This window comes from Cyanistes caeruleus, chromosome 3, assembly GCF_971803275.1.
Source record: "Cyanistes caeruleus chromosome 3, bCyaCae1.hap1.1, whole genome shotgun sequence".
Lineage (NCBI taxonomy): Eukaryota > Metazoa > Chordata > Aves > Passeriformes > Paridae > Cyanistes > Cyanistes caeruleus.
The window spans coordinates 51886706-51905489 of NC_141703.1; the positions used below are offsets into that span (position 1 = coordinate 51886706).

The 18784-nt window shown below is 32.6% G+C and overlaps 1 protein-coding gene across 1 annotated transcript in view; it reads left to right on the forward strand.

The window, feature by feature from the left end:
• The window catches only part of KLHL1 (kelch like family member 1), a 181041-nt gene extending 166954 nt beyond the window's left edge, over positions 1-14087 (forward strand). Inside the window, exons 9-11 of the mRNA XM_086881098.1 lie at positions 5279-5491; positions 9150-9321; positions 10325-14087. Coding sequence (XP_086737224.1) covers positions 5279-5491; positions 9150-9321; positions 10325-10384 — 445 coding nt within the window. The 3' untranslated portion in view covers positions 10385-14087. The remainder of the gene's footprint in view (positions 1-5278; positions 5492-9149; positions 9322-10324) is intronic.
• The last annotated feature ends 4697 nt before the right edge of the window (positions 14088-18784 follow it).

Below are 18784 nucleotides of genomic sequence, written 5' to 3' on the forward strand. Positions count from 1 at the left end.
ATAAAGTATTAAAATGCTTTGTTTTTTTAAAGGCTGAAGTAACACTTCAAAATTTCATGCCAAACTAACAAGACAAGAAAGTATGACTGAAACCACTATATTTTCCATCAGTGACACTTTTTTTTTTTCATAGCCTTTGTTGCTTGAGGCTTTCTTTGCTCTTATGACTTACTAGTTATTCACTTATTCTTTTACTAATCTATTTGAACTAAAAAAAATACCTTAATTGGCATACATAGTTACTGTCATGTAAGGAGAAAAAAAATAATTTTAATCTGCATGCTTTCTGCCCACAATATTCTCACTAACTACAAGCAAATCAGTATATTAATTATGAGTTAGATATTTCCCATGATGCTAAAATACATAAATTTTTTTTTTTGTCAAAAAATTCATGCTGTCACGTCTTCTTTCATCTGCATCATCTACCTAACCAGAGAGTATCTTAAATTTGTCTTAGGTAGTTATTAGCTATTATTAACGAATTTTATGACACTCTTTTGCAATAGGAAGAATAACAAACATACTTCAAAGACTAGCTCAGTAGTTATCAGCCTTAGAATTTTTTTGTTGACAATTTTGTCTCTGTTCCTACTGTGTTTTACTCTAAATGTTCTTTGACCTATAAATAGTTTTATAAATTAGAATCCTGAGAAGTTATTTCATGTTCTTTTATGACTGCTTTTATTCTGCTTCTGTTTTATAAATATGCTATTTATTAACCTCTGGTTAAATCAAACTCTTTTTTTCAGAAAAACAGTTATTCCTGCTATAAGGGAAATGAGACACATATTGAAATTATTCTTCCTCAGCTGTGGAAACTACAAAAAAGTGTAGATATTTTAAAATGTTTTAGTAAAAATCATAAAATAATTGGATACTGGGATAAGAAAATGGAACAACTATATGGTCTATAATTATTAAACTCATGAAGAAAAAAAGTGTCATAAACATTATCTCAGTCTAGCGCAAATTATTTCTATGGATTCACTGAAAATTCTTATTTAATGATGTGTTCACTGTGTGTTTTTAATAATAGATCAAATAAAAGGCATCATGCACGTCCTGTAGTCATTGATTAATTTACAATGATTATTTTGCCTTACCTACTTTATGGTCTGATAAAGTTAAGAATGTTTTTTAACTGGTGGAATCTGCATTGAGTCAATGGTCTTGTACAGAGAATGTAGCCCATATAATTCTGATTATAATTAAAATTGCTTAAAACAAGTTCTTTCTATTAGGAAACTGTAATTTCCATTGTAGGAAGTCAAGCTTATTCACAGCAATATTAGCCATGCAAAGGGTGTTTCTCTCTCTATATTTTGTCACAGAATCATAGAATGGCTTGGGTTGGAAGGGACCTCAAAGATCATCTAGTTCCAACTCCCCATCATGCTCAGAAACACCAGGCATTAGATCAAGATCTCAGGACCACCATCTAACTTACCAGTAGTTAGTACTGATTTAATTCCAGGAAATTACTCTAGGACTATATATTTTTCCAGTTTGGGGGGGGAGGGGTCAAATCTATTTTTAATTTACTTCACTACTGCATTAAAAATACATGAAATGTCCTTTCAAATGACACACAGAAATAAGATTTCATTAATGCTTTCCATTCACAAAATTATTGGATTTTCAACTTTTGCCAATGAACTACATTGGCTTACCAAGGAAGCATGGATAAATATCTCTCCTCTCCTACAGTCTGAGTCCTAGGCCAGGTATGGACTGATGCAGCAATAAATTAGTCCAGCACCAATGAAAATTATTACTGTCCCTCAGTTCTACCAAGCAGATATCTTTTGTGCCAGAGTAATTCTCTGCTGCCCTTTCAGACACACTGAAAGGCCAGAAAAGGGTACAAAAGGGCCTAAGCAAAAGACTGGATAATGTCTTTGATATTCATAGTGAAAGAATTTTGAAAGGAAAAACCTCATTAAGAAATGCAGCAAGGGCCTGATTCAACTGGTTTCACAAGCCATACCCACCTCACATCAAAGGCAGCCTGGTCTTTTGAGGCTGGCTTGTCAAATCGAATTTAAAACTGGCATTTCTGAGTAGTTATCAAAGGTTTGTAGTGACAGAACTGAGATAAATGCTTTTTATCCAGCTGGTCATGATTTCTCCTAATGTTTCCTACTTTGAAACCTCTACTTCATTTTTCTAGCCAATTATGCATACAGTTATATATATATGAATGTTCAGGAATCTCTCTCCATCTTAGTGAAAGAGGTGACAAAACTCTGAAAAGACAGAAGAGGCTGAGCTTGGCCTAATTTCATATCCATGCACAATGTCTGAATCAGCTGAAATGTGGACCATTTAGGAATAGAAATCTATAATCTCTACACAGGCAGAACTTTCACTGCGGAGATAAAAGTGCTCAGTACTGGATGCTTTCTTTTCCTTGTTGATCGCTCTCTTTAAGCAGAGATATATGATTATTATTTTTATAATAATTCCAGTTTTGATGGGATATACCATGAAGAGTAATTAAGCTAATTCAGAGAAATACGTTATATTTTTCCCTATAGATATTTTATTACAAACTTTTGCCAAGCTAGACAAAGCTGAAAAACTTGTTTAATTTGAAGTCATCTAATAAAATAGGACCCTAAGCTCTAAAAACGAATTAAGACTACTAAATAACTTTAATTATAAGTGTTTCAAAAGTTTCATATAGCTGTACAGTATCCTGAATATTCCGTGCTTGTTGCAGAGTTGTTCCCCAGTTATTTTGGGCCTTTGTGAACATGGATTTGGAAATTTGACTGAAGACTGGAAGCAATTTATGACTGAGTTGTTCAAGCTCAGCCACAATCAGAGCTTTAAAGCAATTATTTTATTTCCAACTTTTACTTGTCTGAACTATTTTTATTTCTCCTTTGTGAAATTTAAAAAAAAAAAATTATTGATGGTTCCTTTGAGAAAAGAGATAGAAACACAATCAAACTCTAAAATGTTGTTTTCCAAGTAAGATTTTGAAAATGAATTTTATTTTGAATAGCAGACAGCATTTTAGCAACAGACTAGGTGGTCCCAATCACTGGCTGGAAGTTTTGTCAGCTACTTATGAACAGCCTTTGCTGTCTTTTCACCAGCAACTCAAGAGTGCCTTCAGCTTTATTTTATTAGGTGTCTTAATGTAATAGAGGAATGAGAAAGTATGTTTTACTCTCAGTGTGCAAATACCAGCTTATTGATTTATTTCAGTTGAAAGACAATAGAATAAATAAGAACTTTTCATGCCAGAAGAAATTCAAAGCAGTGGGGATTTTGACTAGGGGTTCACAAGATTATTTGCACCCAAGTCTGCAGAAGTGTTGGTTCTTTTGCGTTTTTAAAATGGTGTTCAGTGTCCAAATGTCTACTTAGAAATATATTTGAAAATCTCAGAAGTGTTAATCATGGCTTATAATTTTGGGGATCAATTCACTTACTGAGATGTAGTTGTCTATTGACATTTAAATTGCTTCAGGGTACAAGCAGTCATGGGTTTTTCTGCTGGTTTTTCTACTGTACTATTTTCCATATCTCTCAGGCTGGAAGGAATGTCAACATAACTTAAATGTCACAAAAAATGTTTTATCGCTAACTGTGGGTAGCTGAACCAAGTCACATCTTTGAAAATAAGGATAACATCCTTGCAGACACCTCTATGTAAATATTTATATTTCATTTATATTACTGTAAATGTTTTTGTTCACACATTTAAATATTTTTTTTATTTGCTTATTTGCTGTTCTTTAGGCTCAGCTGACTGCTCAGAGCATAACAGCAAGTTAGACACTGTAGACATCCCCAGATTAACACAACTGGGTGCCTTAATATTGATTTCATCTGTATATATCTGATAATCATAAATAAAGTTAAATATACTAGGTCTGAGTCCAAAGAAATAGTTGTAAAAAGTGTGTGTTTGCTTTAGTACCTCTCATAAAGGAGTATGGATTCTCCTGGGTGCTTTAGTCAGAGCACAGGTGTGTGTCTCAGGCACTACCAAAGAGTTCTCAGGCTTCAGTGACATATTTAGTGGTTGTACAGCACTTCCTTATTCATCAGCATCCATACCAATGAAATGTAATGGCAAATGCACATTTAAATGGTTCTGAATTCATGGAGTGCTTAGGACAGTAAAAGCTTCCAAATGAGTAATTGCTTTACAGAGACAGCTTTCACATCCAAAATTGCTTAGTGGTTGGACTTTAAAATAGCCTGTGTTTCTATTAGTTAATCTCCAGGCACTGTATAAAAGGCAACAGACTGCAAAAAGGTTCATACTGAAGGAATGCAGCATGGTATTAGGGGGAAAGAACAATCAGAACTATTTCCTCCTGGGACCAATTATAAAGAGTAGAATGAAACAATTCTTTCTTGAACACTATACATGCAAACACAACATCTTTTTTTGTTAAACCACATTTTTATCATTTCAAGTTTAAAATACTCTTCAGAAGTTGTCCATGACTTTCCAACATAACTCTATCCTCATAAAACATTCTGATGAAGAAAAACAACACACTGTGCTTGGGGGTTATAATTTTCTTGCAAAGTAGACATGTTACTGTTAGTGTGGGTAAGAATTTTCTTCAGCATAAGAAGAGCCTTGAAACTGAGGTAGTACTTCTTAAAAATCCATGTTTAAAACATAACATGACAGTCCTATCTGCTACACATTTTATATTTGATCTCTACTATATTCTACATGTAAAATTCATGCTGAACATGTGTTCCCATTGATACATCTTTATGTGGAATTTGTTGCATATCTGATCCAGTTTTCCATATTGTTTGTGCTTCTTAATACTTCGATGCACAGCAAAAACACAGAGAAACTATAATAAATGGATTGCATATTTCTTATTTGGCTGGATTACCAGTTATAAGGTTGCACTTCCAGTTCCATCTCTGATGTTCTTCAGCAGCAACCCTGCTTATATGATTTTTAAACCTATAGAGACAAACCTGTGTGTCATTTGTGGTGCTTTTGACTGTATATGCAGTAATGAATTAATGAAAATATTTGTTAGCAGAAAGAAACATCTTCCTTTCTCTTCAGGTGGACAAAGCACTAAATAGCACGTGAGTTTGGTAATAACATTGAAAATATCTGGTTTTGTTCACTGTATGAGACTCACATGATTTAAAAATATTATATATTTTGGTTTTTTTCTATTTTCTGATGTCAGATAAAAAAACAGATACTCATTTTTACTTCTGCAAATCTGAGCTCTTGTTTTATCAACATTTTTATTTGTGTGGACTTTCATAGGTTATATTCAGTTGGAGGTCGGGATGGAAGTTCATGTTTGAGTTCAATGGAATATTATGATCCTCACACAAATAAATGGAATATGTGTGCTCCTATGTGTAAGAGAAGAGGAGGTGTAGGAGTGGCTACCTGCGATGGCTTTCTTTATGCCGTAGGAGGTCATGATGCTCCGGCTTCTAATCACTGTTCCCGACTGCTGGACTATGTGGAAAGGTATCAAATTATACATGCATTTCTTAAATGCAAAATAATATCTGGTAGCATTATTTTCTTAGCTTAGGGATGGTAAAATTAAACAGATGTTCTTAACCCTACAAATTTCTACTTAGTGCTTACTTGAAAAATTCTGTAAAGGTCTGTGAAAGACAATCTCTTCGAAACTTTTTGTCACCCCTTTTTATTCACAGTACTATTATATATTACCACAAACACAAAAATCCACTCTTTTTACGTCCCATTTACATAATTTTAGGACAGTATATTGTACACTGCAGTGTCACAAAGTAAAAATTGTAGAGATAAATTTTTTTCCTGGAAATAATTTTAGAACACAAAATTGAATTTTGTTTAGAAGTATTTTCTAACTCTAAAATCATATCTAATTAAAGAAGAAATAAAAAAACCGTTTACATGATGGTTATTCACAGTACAATATGTTGTTTCCTTTAGCAAAATTGCCACTTTCTAATGTGTTAATATAAACCTTAAACACAATATTTACAGTACCTTGAATTTTGCAAGTAGATTTTCTACAAATTCAAGAATTCAAGTGAGACAGTACAGCACAGATGAAATGGTTATAGCATTCACTTTAAATGTATTCTTCAAATGTTACATGAATGTTTGACTTTTTTTTTTTGAATTGCTGTAAAATAGAACAAGGAAAATATTCACTCCAAATATATATAGATTGCAAAAGCTAAAGAAGATATGTTTAAGTAGTTGGTTGATCTTAACATACAAGTTGGGAAAGATTTATTTTGTTATTTATTTTCTGAAGGGGTTAATTAAATGTCAGGTATTTCTTCTGCTGAATCCAGTTTGGTATTCAATATTTAATTGAAAAATCATAAGCTAAAACTCATTATGTTATTCATATGATTTTGCTCAATACTAGACTCATTGCCATCTCTACTGCATGTAAGCAAACATCATAGACTGCCAAATACTTCTCATCTTCAGCAGAGGAACAGTTGATTAGGGAAATCCCATGATGCCCGTACTTACAGGGGCTATGCTTGTAAACCTTTTTTTATAAGGGACAGTAAAAAGAATTTGCAAAGAAATAAATTTATATTAAGCCTACTAGTTACAGTCTTAATGAGATCTTTTCAGCTTCTGCCTATTGGTACGCATGAGAGCTTTTCTTTCATGTTCCATTCTCTGAGAAGAAAGCCCTTCTGGTGTTGAAGATGAACCTTATCTCATCATGTTTGTCCTTCACAAGGGAGACTGCAAAAATGAGCTAAGCTTATCCTTATGCTGGTTTGTGTATTGGTATTAGAATTCCAATATTTAGTGTCCCTTGTCTAGATATTTTTTCCACTGATAGCAAAAGGTGTGGATAATGTTCTTCATCAAGAGTCAGCTTTGAGACTGAAAGCTGGGACTAACAAACAAGAACTTGTAAGACTTGCAGTGACTGAATGTGAATTAACTGGTGGACTCCACTGAAATGTGGAAAAACTCTCATGGCCCTTGCAGTGATTGATTAGTTTGTAAGATGGCTGGAATGTGATTTAGTGTGTCTGGGTTTTTATTCCAATATAATACATCACTTTAAAAAAATAAAAGCCCCCCAATATCTTAGGAAAACAAAGAACAGTAAGTGATGAGGAGATGTATTAGTCTGAGTTATTTTATCTCTCTCTGAAAGTTTTTCTTTCTGTAAATATGAAAGGCCTACTTTTTAACTAAGTCTCTTCTTCAGGAATGAGTTTGCTTCAGTCATTTTCTCATTCTGATGTACCCTGGTAGGATGTGTGCTTTATTCTAGTACCAATTTCTCCTGGAAGACTGTCAAATCAGACATAATATTTTAAAATTTATTTTTGAGATTATGCAAATATAGTGGCAGCAGATACATGGTTTTTTAATGTTACTGCTAAAATCCTGCTCAATAGTAATTAGGTATTCCAATTTACTCTCTTCTAAGATTGATGCAATTTTAAAGGATTTCCTCTGGATTCAAGCATTCTGAAATAAAGTAATAGTTCACTCCTCTTCACAGGTTGGCAAAGTACAAACTTCTATTCCTTTTTAAAGGCAAAACAACTATTTTCTTCATAAAAATTATAAAATTTTCAAGATGTTTTGGCAGATTTCGTAAAGCAGCTTTCTTTTTCAAATGATACTCAAAATTTGACAGATGCTAAAAACATAGTCATTTGACCTATAGTTTTTTTCCCCTTCTTCTCCCCTTGAATTCAAGATTGATTTCTTTCCACATTCAGGAGCTTTTATCATAACCTTGCTCAGCCTGGGGCATACCTGGTGATTGTAAAGATGACATATACAGTTGCTTTTAGCAGCAAAAAGGATGTAAGAAATCTCAGGTATTTTCCTGGAAATTACAAAACCAATAGGGTTCTTGTGCAGCTCTATTTTGTTGTCAGAATTGAGTTATAAAGATTCATTTTAGCCTTGCATACCTGTTAACTGAAAGGAAAAGAAAAAATAAAGGTCCCATGTCAGTTGTACTGTTTTCCAGCTTTAACTTTTGAACCTCCACACCTTGGTCCTTGTAATTTAAAAGCAGTGTATGAAGGAATCAATTAAACTTTTATTACCTTTAGGCAGGCCGGGATATCATGCACACTGGTGCATTTCACTGGATGGGAAGCTCATTCAGCTAGAGGTATATGATACTGTTGAAAAGGTTGCACAGTTTTTGAAAAAAATCTATTTTAAATGGTTTTGTTTTGGCTTGTTACATGTTCACTTCTTTTCCACATATTCAAGCAATAGTTTTCTGTATTTTCCTCTAAAGTTAGGAAAGATATTTATCATGTATCTAGATATTTGATATCGTACTTTCTGAGAAGTCCCCCAAATGCCAGATTAGCAGCTAGCAGACAAGTAGATTTTTTCTTAAAATGCATTTACCTCTCAAGGACAATATAAAGAAGGTTACAGACAACTCTTTTATTGTCCAGTTTAAAAGTTATACTTATGTACCAAAAGGCTGTTACAAACACAACACTGTAGCATTGCTGTTTCAGCACTTGTATTAAAATTTATATATATATAATATATGTCATTGTTCAAATATGTAGGACTTCAAACAGTATCCCAACAGGTTGCTTATTGATAATATGACTTTCTAAAATACTTAAATGTTTAAGCAAATTAATAAAGTCAGACAAAGGATTTGTACACTAAAACATTTTATTTTCTTCACTGACCATGTGATTGTGTTACATAATAGACTTGCTTGAGGACAAATGAAATTAATTTTATTATGTTGTGATACACTATTCTGTTTTAGTAATAGTTGACATCTAAAGATTAGCTTTCTACAGGAAATGCCCTACTTTAAATGTATACATAACATATTTAAAAAAATTATACACCCATCCATTCAGATATTGCTCATATATCTTCCTCAGATCTCTTCATGACACTGTATCCTATAAATACCTTAGTTTATTCTAGAAGGTTAGCTGAAGTTTCTAATCAACATTTAGAGGGTTGATCTTGGAACACAAGAAATCTGTATCTTTTCTTCTTGCTTTTAGGAAGAACTTTTTTGGACAGGATACTAAAGGGTTTTTTCCCCCCACAAAATAAAATATCTATATTCAAGTGAAAATCAACATGAACTGATGCTTGTCTTCTCTCCTCATACCCAATTTCATTTTTCTTTGCTCAGGTATGACCCAAAAACGGATACATGGACAATGGTGGCTCCACTGAGTATGCCTCGAGATGCTGTTGGTGTTTGTCTCCTTGGTGACAAGCTATATGCAGTAGGTGGCTATGATGGTCAGTCATACCTGAACACTATGGAAGCATATGACCCTCAGACTAATGAGTGGACACAGGTAATTATAAAGTTATTTTATATATGCACGTGTGTGCACACACACAAACACATATACACACATATATGTATGAATTAGCCATTCTAAGTTTTCTTTAAACTTATTGCAGAGATGTGCATACTTTGAAATCATGATCTTATCCTAAAATAAGCATTTGAAATAGGTGAGATGTATTATACTCAAGAATGCCTATTTATTCTTCTGACTGCAAGAGAGAACTGTTGACAAGCTTAAATGTAGACACAAATGCTTTAAAAATGTGAAGAAGACCATTTTTTTTAACCTACTATGAAGTGCTGAGAAGAGAATTTTCATGATGTTCTGTAGGAGATAAGAAATTAATTTGGAAAGATTCTTTTCACAAAAACACCAGTTCACGTTGAAAACCATTCTTAAATATTAATAACCTCCTAACAGGTAGTTAGGAGATGTAAACAATGTTGTGATTTATACAGTTCCACTAATTACAGTGTGTTGTTACATACATATGTATTTAAGCTGACTCTACTGTGATAGTTTCAACAAGATTCAGTCCCCCAAGGATTAAAGGTTTTAATCCTTGTTTTAACTGTTTTAAATTGCCAAACATATTCTAAAGGACAGTTGAACCTGTTTAGGAATACTGGAACCATACAGTTCTGTATTGATAGCTTTCACCTTTCTTCAAGGACTAAAGCGGAAGCATCAGCTACAGCTTACAGGAATATAGAAACCCCTTGCATATCAATGGTTCACAAAATTGTTGACAGCTCTAAAATTAATTCCTGGTTTCTGTTCTCACACTTTCAAATGAAAGATGTCAGGTGTTAGTAAGCAATTTTAAATGACAACAGTAGCATAATGTGGGTTTTATTTATTTTTAGCAGTTTATACTCCCATTAGTTTTGACCATTTTAAAATAATGTTGACACAGCACTTTGACAATCTGCATGGCTTGCTCCTGTTTGACAATCTTTTGCATGGTTTGTTCCTATTCAGTTAATTTGTGTCTGTTTTTCTGCAGATGGCTTCCTTAAATATTGGAAGAGCTGGTGCCTGTGTTGTAGTCATCAAACAACCATGACTTTGTCAGCACTGCTTAGGATTTTACTGACTGTGAAATGATTATTTTTCTATGAGACAAAGAGAATGATAACGTCACAACAAGGATTTACACAGTGAATACTCAGTTGATCACAAACTTGAAGAAGTTTGGAAGTGACAAAGATTAAGTATTTATGCCCTATAAAAATCATAAAACCGTTCACTGTCAGTGAACAAGAAAAAAGCCCCTAGAGTATTGTAGGCGTAAATATGTGAATGTAGAGTAGTAAGTTCAGGTATTGTTCTCATGAATGCATCCTGGAGAACTGGATAATCATGGGAAATCTACATAAAGGGTGGAAAGGAATATGAGAACAGTTGTCATGGCTGCAAGAGAACTGCTGAAACATGAAAGTATATTTAATCAATTTTAAACTGTGTTTTTTAAAATAGAAAAGTGGATAGTAATATAATTTTTTTGCTGTTCAGGTCTTGTCTTCAAATGGGTCATGGTCTTCTCATTTAAATGAGCAATTTGACTCTACTGAAAGGAAGAGGTCAAATGGTCTGGATATTCATAGTGACTGAGCTGTGACTCTAGAGTAGGAAGAAATACAAAACTAAAAGTAGACTTTTTTTGAAACTTCAGATTGTACCTACTCACCAGTGTTAGTGCATCTTATAAATGAGTCAGTTAAGGGGGAAGCCTGTGTGTTTAATCAACTAATATATAAAACAGTCCTGTGGCCACTCTGGGGCTTTGCTGCAAATATGGGAGTCAAGGAAACAGTTACCTAATTCTTTCTTAATCCTATATTCAATTTAAACATGTGGGCTCTAACCTCATTGTTTAATGCATCTACTGCATGTTGGAAGCTCATGACAAGCTGGAAAATTTATCCCCTTATTTCACTGCACCATGTTGATGGATAAACCGTGACAAGAACAGTCTATACAGCCTCTTTGAACATTTCAAGAGGGAGAAAAATCCTACATTTTATTTCTTTCTGATGCTTGTACATACACAGTTTTGCCTATTTAGAGCTGCCAATTTATGACTTTCAACTTATGACTGAGAATAATTTCAAGTCAGGAAATCAGAATAAATGCAAGTGGAATTAGGAAAATTAGATCATTTGCTCTAACAAAGTTCATATGGTAAATATACTAGTGTCATCTGTGCTTCCCTTTAGGGCTGATAATTTCTTCCAGTAATGATAGTTTGAGCTTTTGCTTTGGCAGTAGATTTGATGCTGATGCTTTCTGTCTGCTCAGCTGAATCAGTTAGAACCTAAGGCCGCTACTGGAATATGAAATTCTGCTATTCAGGGATGCACAGCTTCTGGGAACAGGGCACCAAATATACTTCTCTAAAGCTTTGCTGATCCTATAGGAGACATTCCATGGCCCAAAAGCAGAAACCTCACCATCCTCTGTTGCTAGCAATTCAGAGAAGAAATTCTGGTTGTACTAAAATGAGTTTTCTTAGTGGAAACATCTGCAATCGTTTGAGATGAAAAAATACATAGAGCTTCCATCTTGGGACATTTGATTTGAAGACGTGTCTTTCCTTCCAACAACATCAGTATTCATGGAGGTCTTTGTTTACTGATGTAAGCTGAATTGCAATTCTGAAGCCTAAGTATATAGATTGAAATCTTTTAAATATTTCTCTATCATAATTTGGAATCAGCTGAAAACACTTCAATATTAATTTTCCACAACCAGTTGCCTTTTGAATTGCAATTAGTCTTGCACAGACAAGCATGTGAATTTTTCTCCAACTATAACAAATTATTGAATAAAAAATGTCACCTCTCTCAAGATTTTGCTTCACATAAACACAGGTTTTGGAGACCAAATGAAGATTCTAGAATTATAACTGTAATTAAATATAGACATAGGCATTCAGTTCTCCTACAGAGATAGTTAAAGAATTTAGAAATTTAATTTTAATTCTATTCCCAGAATTTTCTTTTGATTTTGTTATAGTCATACATAATAGAAATATTATTTCTCTACCTATACACTGATCTTCAAAATTGGATTATTCCTATTAATTTTATTCTGTGGCAAATTTGTTTTAAGCGCCTTGATCATTATTTTCCTCCATTTGATTCTCAATTTTATTTTCCGCTTTTTCAATTTGCTTTTGTTTTACCAAAAAGATTCTCATGTGAATTTTTCAGTCTATTCCACTTCTCTTATTCTGAAAGAATAAAATTAGTATTTGTATTATTTTGATTATGTAAAATCTAGCCACAATAAGAACCAAAATTTGCTTTTATATTATTTTTATAATACTGCTACATATTTCTTCCAAAGAGAATTTATGAAGAATTTATTTTTTTTCCTTACCATGTTTATTTTAATCAAAAATAGTAATAGTTTTACCTTGGTTTTTAAAGGAAATATATTTAAATCCAAGTACTATATAATTGTTGTCTTGATTTCTGTGGTTCATTAAGACACATTTTTTATGTATAAGAGTTAAAATCACTTCTGATGCACTAAATTGTGCTTAACAATGATAAGTCTACAGGAAAAGTAATTTTAAAAAACAGGTGATCTTGTTGATCTACCATGGCTTTTTTTGTCTCACATAATCTCTTTGATTTCAAAGTATAAAAATCACAGCGAAATCAAAGCTGTTACAAACATTAATTTCAGTGAAATCAATGACTAAATTCCTCCAAAAGTTGGTTTTAAGTTTACGAGTTTAATGTTCTAGTTTAGTAGTCTAATTTAATATTCTATTAATAGTCTGGTTCAATATTCTATGTTCTAAAATGTTAGCTTTTTCTCTGTCTTTCCAACTTTATAACTAGAATGTCAGCCAGTTTAACTAAAATATCTGTTTCACATAACCTGGACTTAGACATAAAAATTAGATAATTTTTATCTTTTTGCTGTTTATTTTTATATATGAACATCTTTTGAACTCAAACATAAGTAAAAATATTTAAAATTACAGTCCTCTGAAGTAATTCACATTAACGCCCTCTGGGACCACAGAGACATCTTGCATTTCTCTGTTCAATGTGTCAGAAAGACACATTTTCTAAATTTATTAATGATTTATTAGAAATTTTATTAATTTCCTTTTTGCTGCCACTGGTTTTGAGATAGAAAGGCAGCCAAGGATGTGAATGCTAGAAAAGTTATTTTTAAATGGATGAGTCCATACAGGTTTTTATAACAAGTTAGAAAAAGCAATACTGTCAGAAAGTGATCATTCTTGGACTGTGGCCAAGAAATCATAGACTCATAGCACGAAGAATAGAATCACAGAATTGAGATCACCTGGTTCCAACTCCACTGCTGTGGGCAGGGACACCATACACTAAACCAGGTTTCTCAAGGACCCATCCAAACAGACCAAATTTGCTCCTTGAGGTGCTTTAAGAAGCAATTCCTAAAAGACAAAATAAGTAGGTTTCCCAGAAGAGGAAATTTATATAGCTGTGGCAGTGCAGTAAATATTTATTAATAAAAATATTAAAGAAATCATAGAAGAAATTATGGTTTTTTGCAGGGCTTTAATTGGGTATTTAAATAAACAAAATTAAGAAAAATACCATAGCACAATATATCTCTGTTTTTGAAATAATTAATCTTTCTGATTTAATATCTCTCAAAATGCTAGGTGGTTAAAGTTCAAGAATATATTTTTCTAGACATTCTGAAGCTGAATAAATATGGAATAATTCAAGATGAACTCAATAGAAAAAAATCAAGAAAAATACATAATTTTTTTATTACACTTTTGATGTGTTTCAACAAATAGTGTAGTGTTAAAAAAAACATTTTACAAAATAAATACTTACCTTATAATCCTCTACTACATCAGGAACTATTGATTACCATGCAGATTTGGACTATTCCTTTGTGGTATTTTTTATATTTACAGTTTTTTATTATTGCCAATGATGGATACTAGGAATATAATCCATATTAGGAAATATCTACATATAAAAATGTCAATTAATAGCTATTCTTTTTTTAGAGCACTTTAGTATTGACATTATGTGATCCAATTTTATAGAAAAGGTTTGCACTGTTATCAAAGTCACAAATAACATAAGAATATTTTTGCATTGGCTTTAATTACAATTATTCAATAATTATTTTAATATATGTTCTTGCAATACAAAATATTTATACTGTTGAAAAATCAGAAGTAAATTTTTAAAAATCCTTTAACATATAGAACAGACATTTTATTCATATAAAACTTGTCCAATTATTAAGACAATTTTAGGATGCTTTCAGGGAGTTTCCTGCCTTATAATTTTTCTCTCTTCAGCTAACATTAATTGATATAAGGGACCCGTTCTAGCACAGACAAAGAATCATTTCCATGAGTACCATTCTCTTCTACAGAAACCTGCCATCAGTTGACCATTACTTTAAAAATAATTAAGTTTAAATATATCTAGAAAGTTCTATATATTATTCAGATGCTTTCAATATGTTTAGAAGGCCCATATAAATCCCCTTAAATATGCTTATGTCTTAAACATTTTCTATTACTTCAATAAAAGTAACTTACAAAATAAATTTGAGGTTATGCAAGTTTTAATGGCTCAAACATTGATGTCCATGAGCAAACACCAGAAACACTGTGCATTGTGATTATGAATGAAATGCAGTTTTTCCACAGGATAATTTACATTCTGGAAAACTTTCCTTATTATTTTGTCCACAATGAGCTGGGGAAAACAAAATGTGACCTATGACCTATGTTATCTATGAATTTGCATTAGTTATTTCATGAGGAATAAATAGAGAAGGCATTTCCACAAACACTACATAAAAGCTCTCGTAACTGTTATCAAATAGCAGTAATAGATTGCATCAATTTTAATTCTTGCAATAACAAATTATTGGATTTTCTGCATTTACTGTACCAAGAAAATGTCTATACACTAGGTAATGCAGGCTCACTGCCAGCTCAGGATTTCAATATGTTAAAGTAACTCCAGATATAATTCTTTAAAAACAGATTATTGATGCAGTATATCTGTTCTAACTTAAATGAGAATGCATAAAATATTCAGCAGAATAATTATTCTTGAGCGTTGTTCTAAATCCAGTGTAAAGCTGCTCAGATTACCATAACCTTGCAATTCATTGCAAATTCCCTCATTAGAGTTCTGCTTCATAGTTCATCCTTCATGGGGACTGGATACACTTCAGGACAGAGAAACCACTGAAAATGGTTAAATCAGCAAAAATTTGATTTCCACATGTAGGAGTACAGCTTTCAGACATTAAACAATAAAGAAAATTACTAGCACAGGTAAGAACTGCAGTGACAGGGAACGATGCAGCTTCAAATCACAGGGTATTCACAGCTTCACCTTGGGGAATCTATACAGCTCTCAAATTCATCCCCCTTCAATAAAGATTTGGCTGGCACATTTCAGTCACATAGTGGAAATTCTCCCATACAGACATAGTGTGAAAACAGACTATTTGGCTTAGGTTTTGTGCTGGCTTTTTTTTCTTGTTTGTACATCTGTATATTTTCCAGGATAAAAATTAATTTTAAATGATCATTTGTTCCACTTGAAAGGTAAAAGAGCCTGCTATAGCAGGCTGAATGAATAAATACCCATTTCTTAATATACCCATTTCTTAATAAAGAGGGCTCTACTGTGTAAATGTCCACATCAGAATTATACATCCAAAGGATTTTCTTATAGCCAGAATAGAAAAATCACTATTTCTAGGACATGATTCATCTCATTAATAAGGTGAAATAAATCACACTTTAAAAATGTGTTTCTCTCCATTGACTGCAAAAGTGCCTACAATGGCTAGTTCAGACAGAATTACTTAAGTTGGATAAGATGAATCTCTACCCTTTGATAAATGCCTAGAAGGAACTGGCCCCACAAACGTTTCTTTCCAATAAATTTGACAGGAATTTAATTTAGAATATAACTGCAAGACTCAAATATGCATTGAACAAAAAACAGTTTCCCTGTTCTGATATCAAACACTCTTATGATATTCAGAGAGTGAGTAATTTGGAGCTTTCAAATGACATGCAAAAGAAGTAAAAGATATCTCTTTGTTAACTTAGAGTGAGAAGAAATGTTCAGAAAATTGCCGCTGCAGCTCCTGGTTGCCTAAATTTTAGATATCCTGGATTTCAGGGATAAGGGAGCAATTTAATTCAGTAACCTGCAAAACATATCTATATAATTAAGCTTTAGAAACTTTTAGAACAAGAAATAGGATTATTTAAAAATTTAGGATTGCTGTAATCGGTGGGCATCATTATTCCAGGCCTTTGTGTGGGAAGAGAAAAACTGGAGAAAAGGAGGCATCTCCCACCAGATGGGTCATCTCATCCAAATGTAGGCATACAGATAAATCACCTGCTTGAAATGCATGTTTCCCTCTTTGATTTATAAAGATGCCAATGAGAATAACCAGATTCAAGCACCTAAATTAGTAGAAATACCAACAATGAAGTGTAGAAAAATTCCAATATTATGATCTGTCTGAAACTGTAAATCTGCTTGACTTGCTTATAGATTTATCCATGTTATCATTTCTCTCACAAGTAGGTTACACCATACTTCATATTCTTTGACGGGTCTCTGTATATAGACAATTAAATAGAAATACTTTGTGTGATAAAATTCAGCTTTTGAAATAACATCCATTGTAGAGCTGTTGTAGGTGAATTTCTTGTTTTAATGAAAGTTCACAGTTTTGTGCACTTCTGCACAAAGTGCAAAAACACTGGATTGATTGTTCATTTCATTATAAACTGTAAATGTTTAGCACCTTCTGAAATCACAGACCATATTTGCTCTTTAAAATCAGATGCTTATTTTTTTATTCCATTTTTCAAAATTGTGGCTATATTTTACATAAGACATTTTTATGCAACACATGTTTATGTGTCTGGAACCTTGCAGAAAAATACATGTCACGATTCTGCTGGAATAAGATTACAAAATACACAAGCTTTTATAAATGTATTTTCTATGTCACTTAACATGTCTTTGGTTGTTTAGTTAACTTTAGGGAACTGACTCAGAGTTGTTAAAAAATATCATAAAAAATGAAACCAAAATTTTGGTTTAAAGAATTTAAAGAATAAACTTTACTTGCTTGACCACTGTCTTTCCCCTCTTCCCTCTTAAAAAGCAACAACAAAAAAGCAACCAAAAAAACCCCCAGATAAGTTCTATGTCTTTTTTAATTTCATTGTACATTCAACAATTTATTTTGTCATAAATTATGATTAATTGTAAAATTAGACAGAGGAAGAGCTGCAACCAAACTGACAAAGAAGTAACTATGATGCACAGATTGAAGGTCTTCATTAATTGGGGAAATAAAAACTCATTTTTCTAGAATGGTCTAGTAAACACAAAGTGTCAGCAGACATATGCTAATGGATGACTCATTCTTTAACTAAAATGCTTTTGCCTTCACCTTGCATACCAAAAGAGCCTGTATCAGATTATGGCGGCTTGCTTTGAGGAGGAGACTGCAAAATGAGGTTTGAGTCTTTAATGCAAGAGGGACATTGCTAAAGCAGGAATGTAAGCTGGTTACAGCATGGTCATCAGCATGTCACAAATACAACCTTTCCAGTGCTGTCATATGAGCATGCAACTGTTTGCAGATGCATTATAAGATTTTTCATCAAGAGGATCCAGTCAGAAGTTTTGAAGCTTTAGTCAAAAACCAGTATTGAAGAAATACCTTGGGATGTTGACATATGAGTTTACTTAGTATGGAAACAGACTGCAGAGAAAAATAAGTGTACGATGTTTTGGAATGTAAGACAACAAATACATGAAGAAAATGTATAAATGTGGTTGTAAATACATTCAATTAAGCTGTCCTAAGTTTTGCAATATTTGCAGAGCAGTTTACTGAATGTTATGCTTTTACCATGGTTCCATTATATCTTGGACATGTATGTATAGAATGCAAGTGAAGACAATAGAGCACAATGTTAAACTCTTAACCTTTGTTTGACACAAATTGTTTCTAAGAAATTTGAATCTTGAAAATGTCACTGTGCAAAAATAAACATGCCTGTTTTTATGTGTTGCAGAGGTGATTCTTTTAAGTGAATATGATAACACAATTAGGGGTTTAGCTTGCATATTTTAAACTTGCCCATACACAGTTTCACTTGAATAGAAAAGGGCAAGAATATTAAGACTCTGATAAACATTATTTGTTATTTATCCTTTTCTTAAGTCAGACTATCAAGAATATAATGGGATGACAAATAACATCATTAAAAATTCAGACTTTGAAGTTTTTTTGATCATTTTTATTGAAAACATAATGAATTAACTGCTTTCTCTTGAAAAGAAAAAGAAATTTACATGCAGAGCTATGTGATTTGAGTAAGATCATGAACTGCAAGTGAATCTTATATGCTGTTTAATATGAT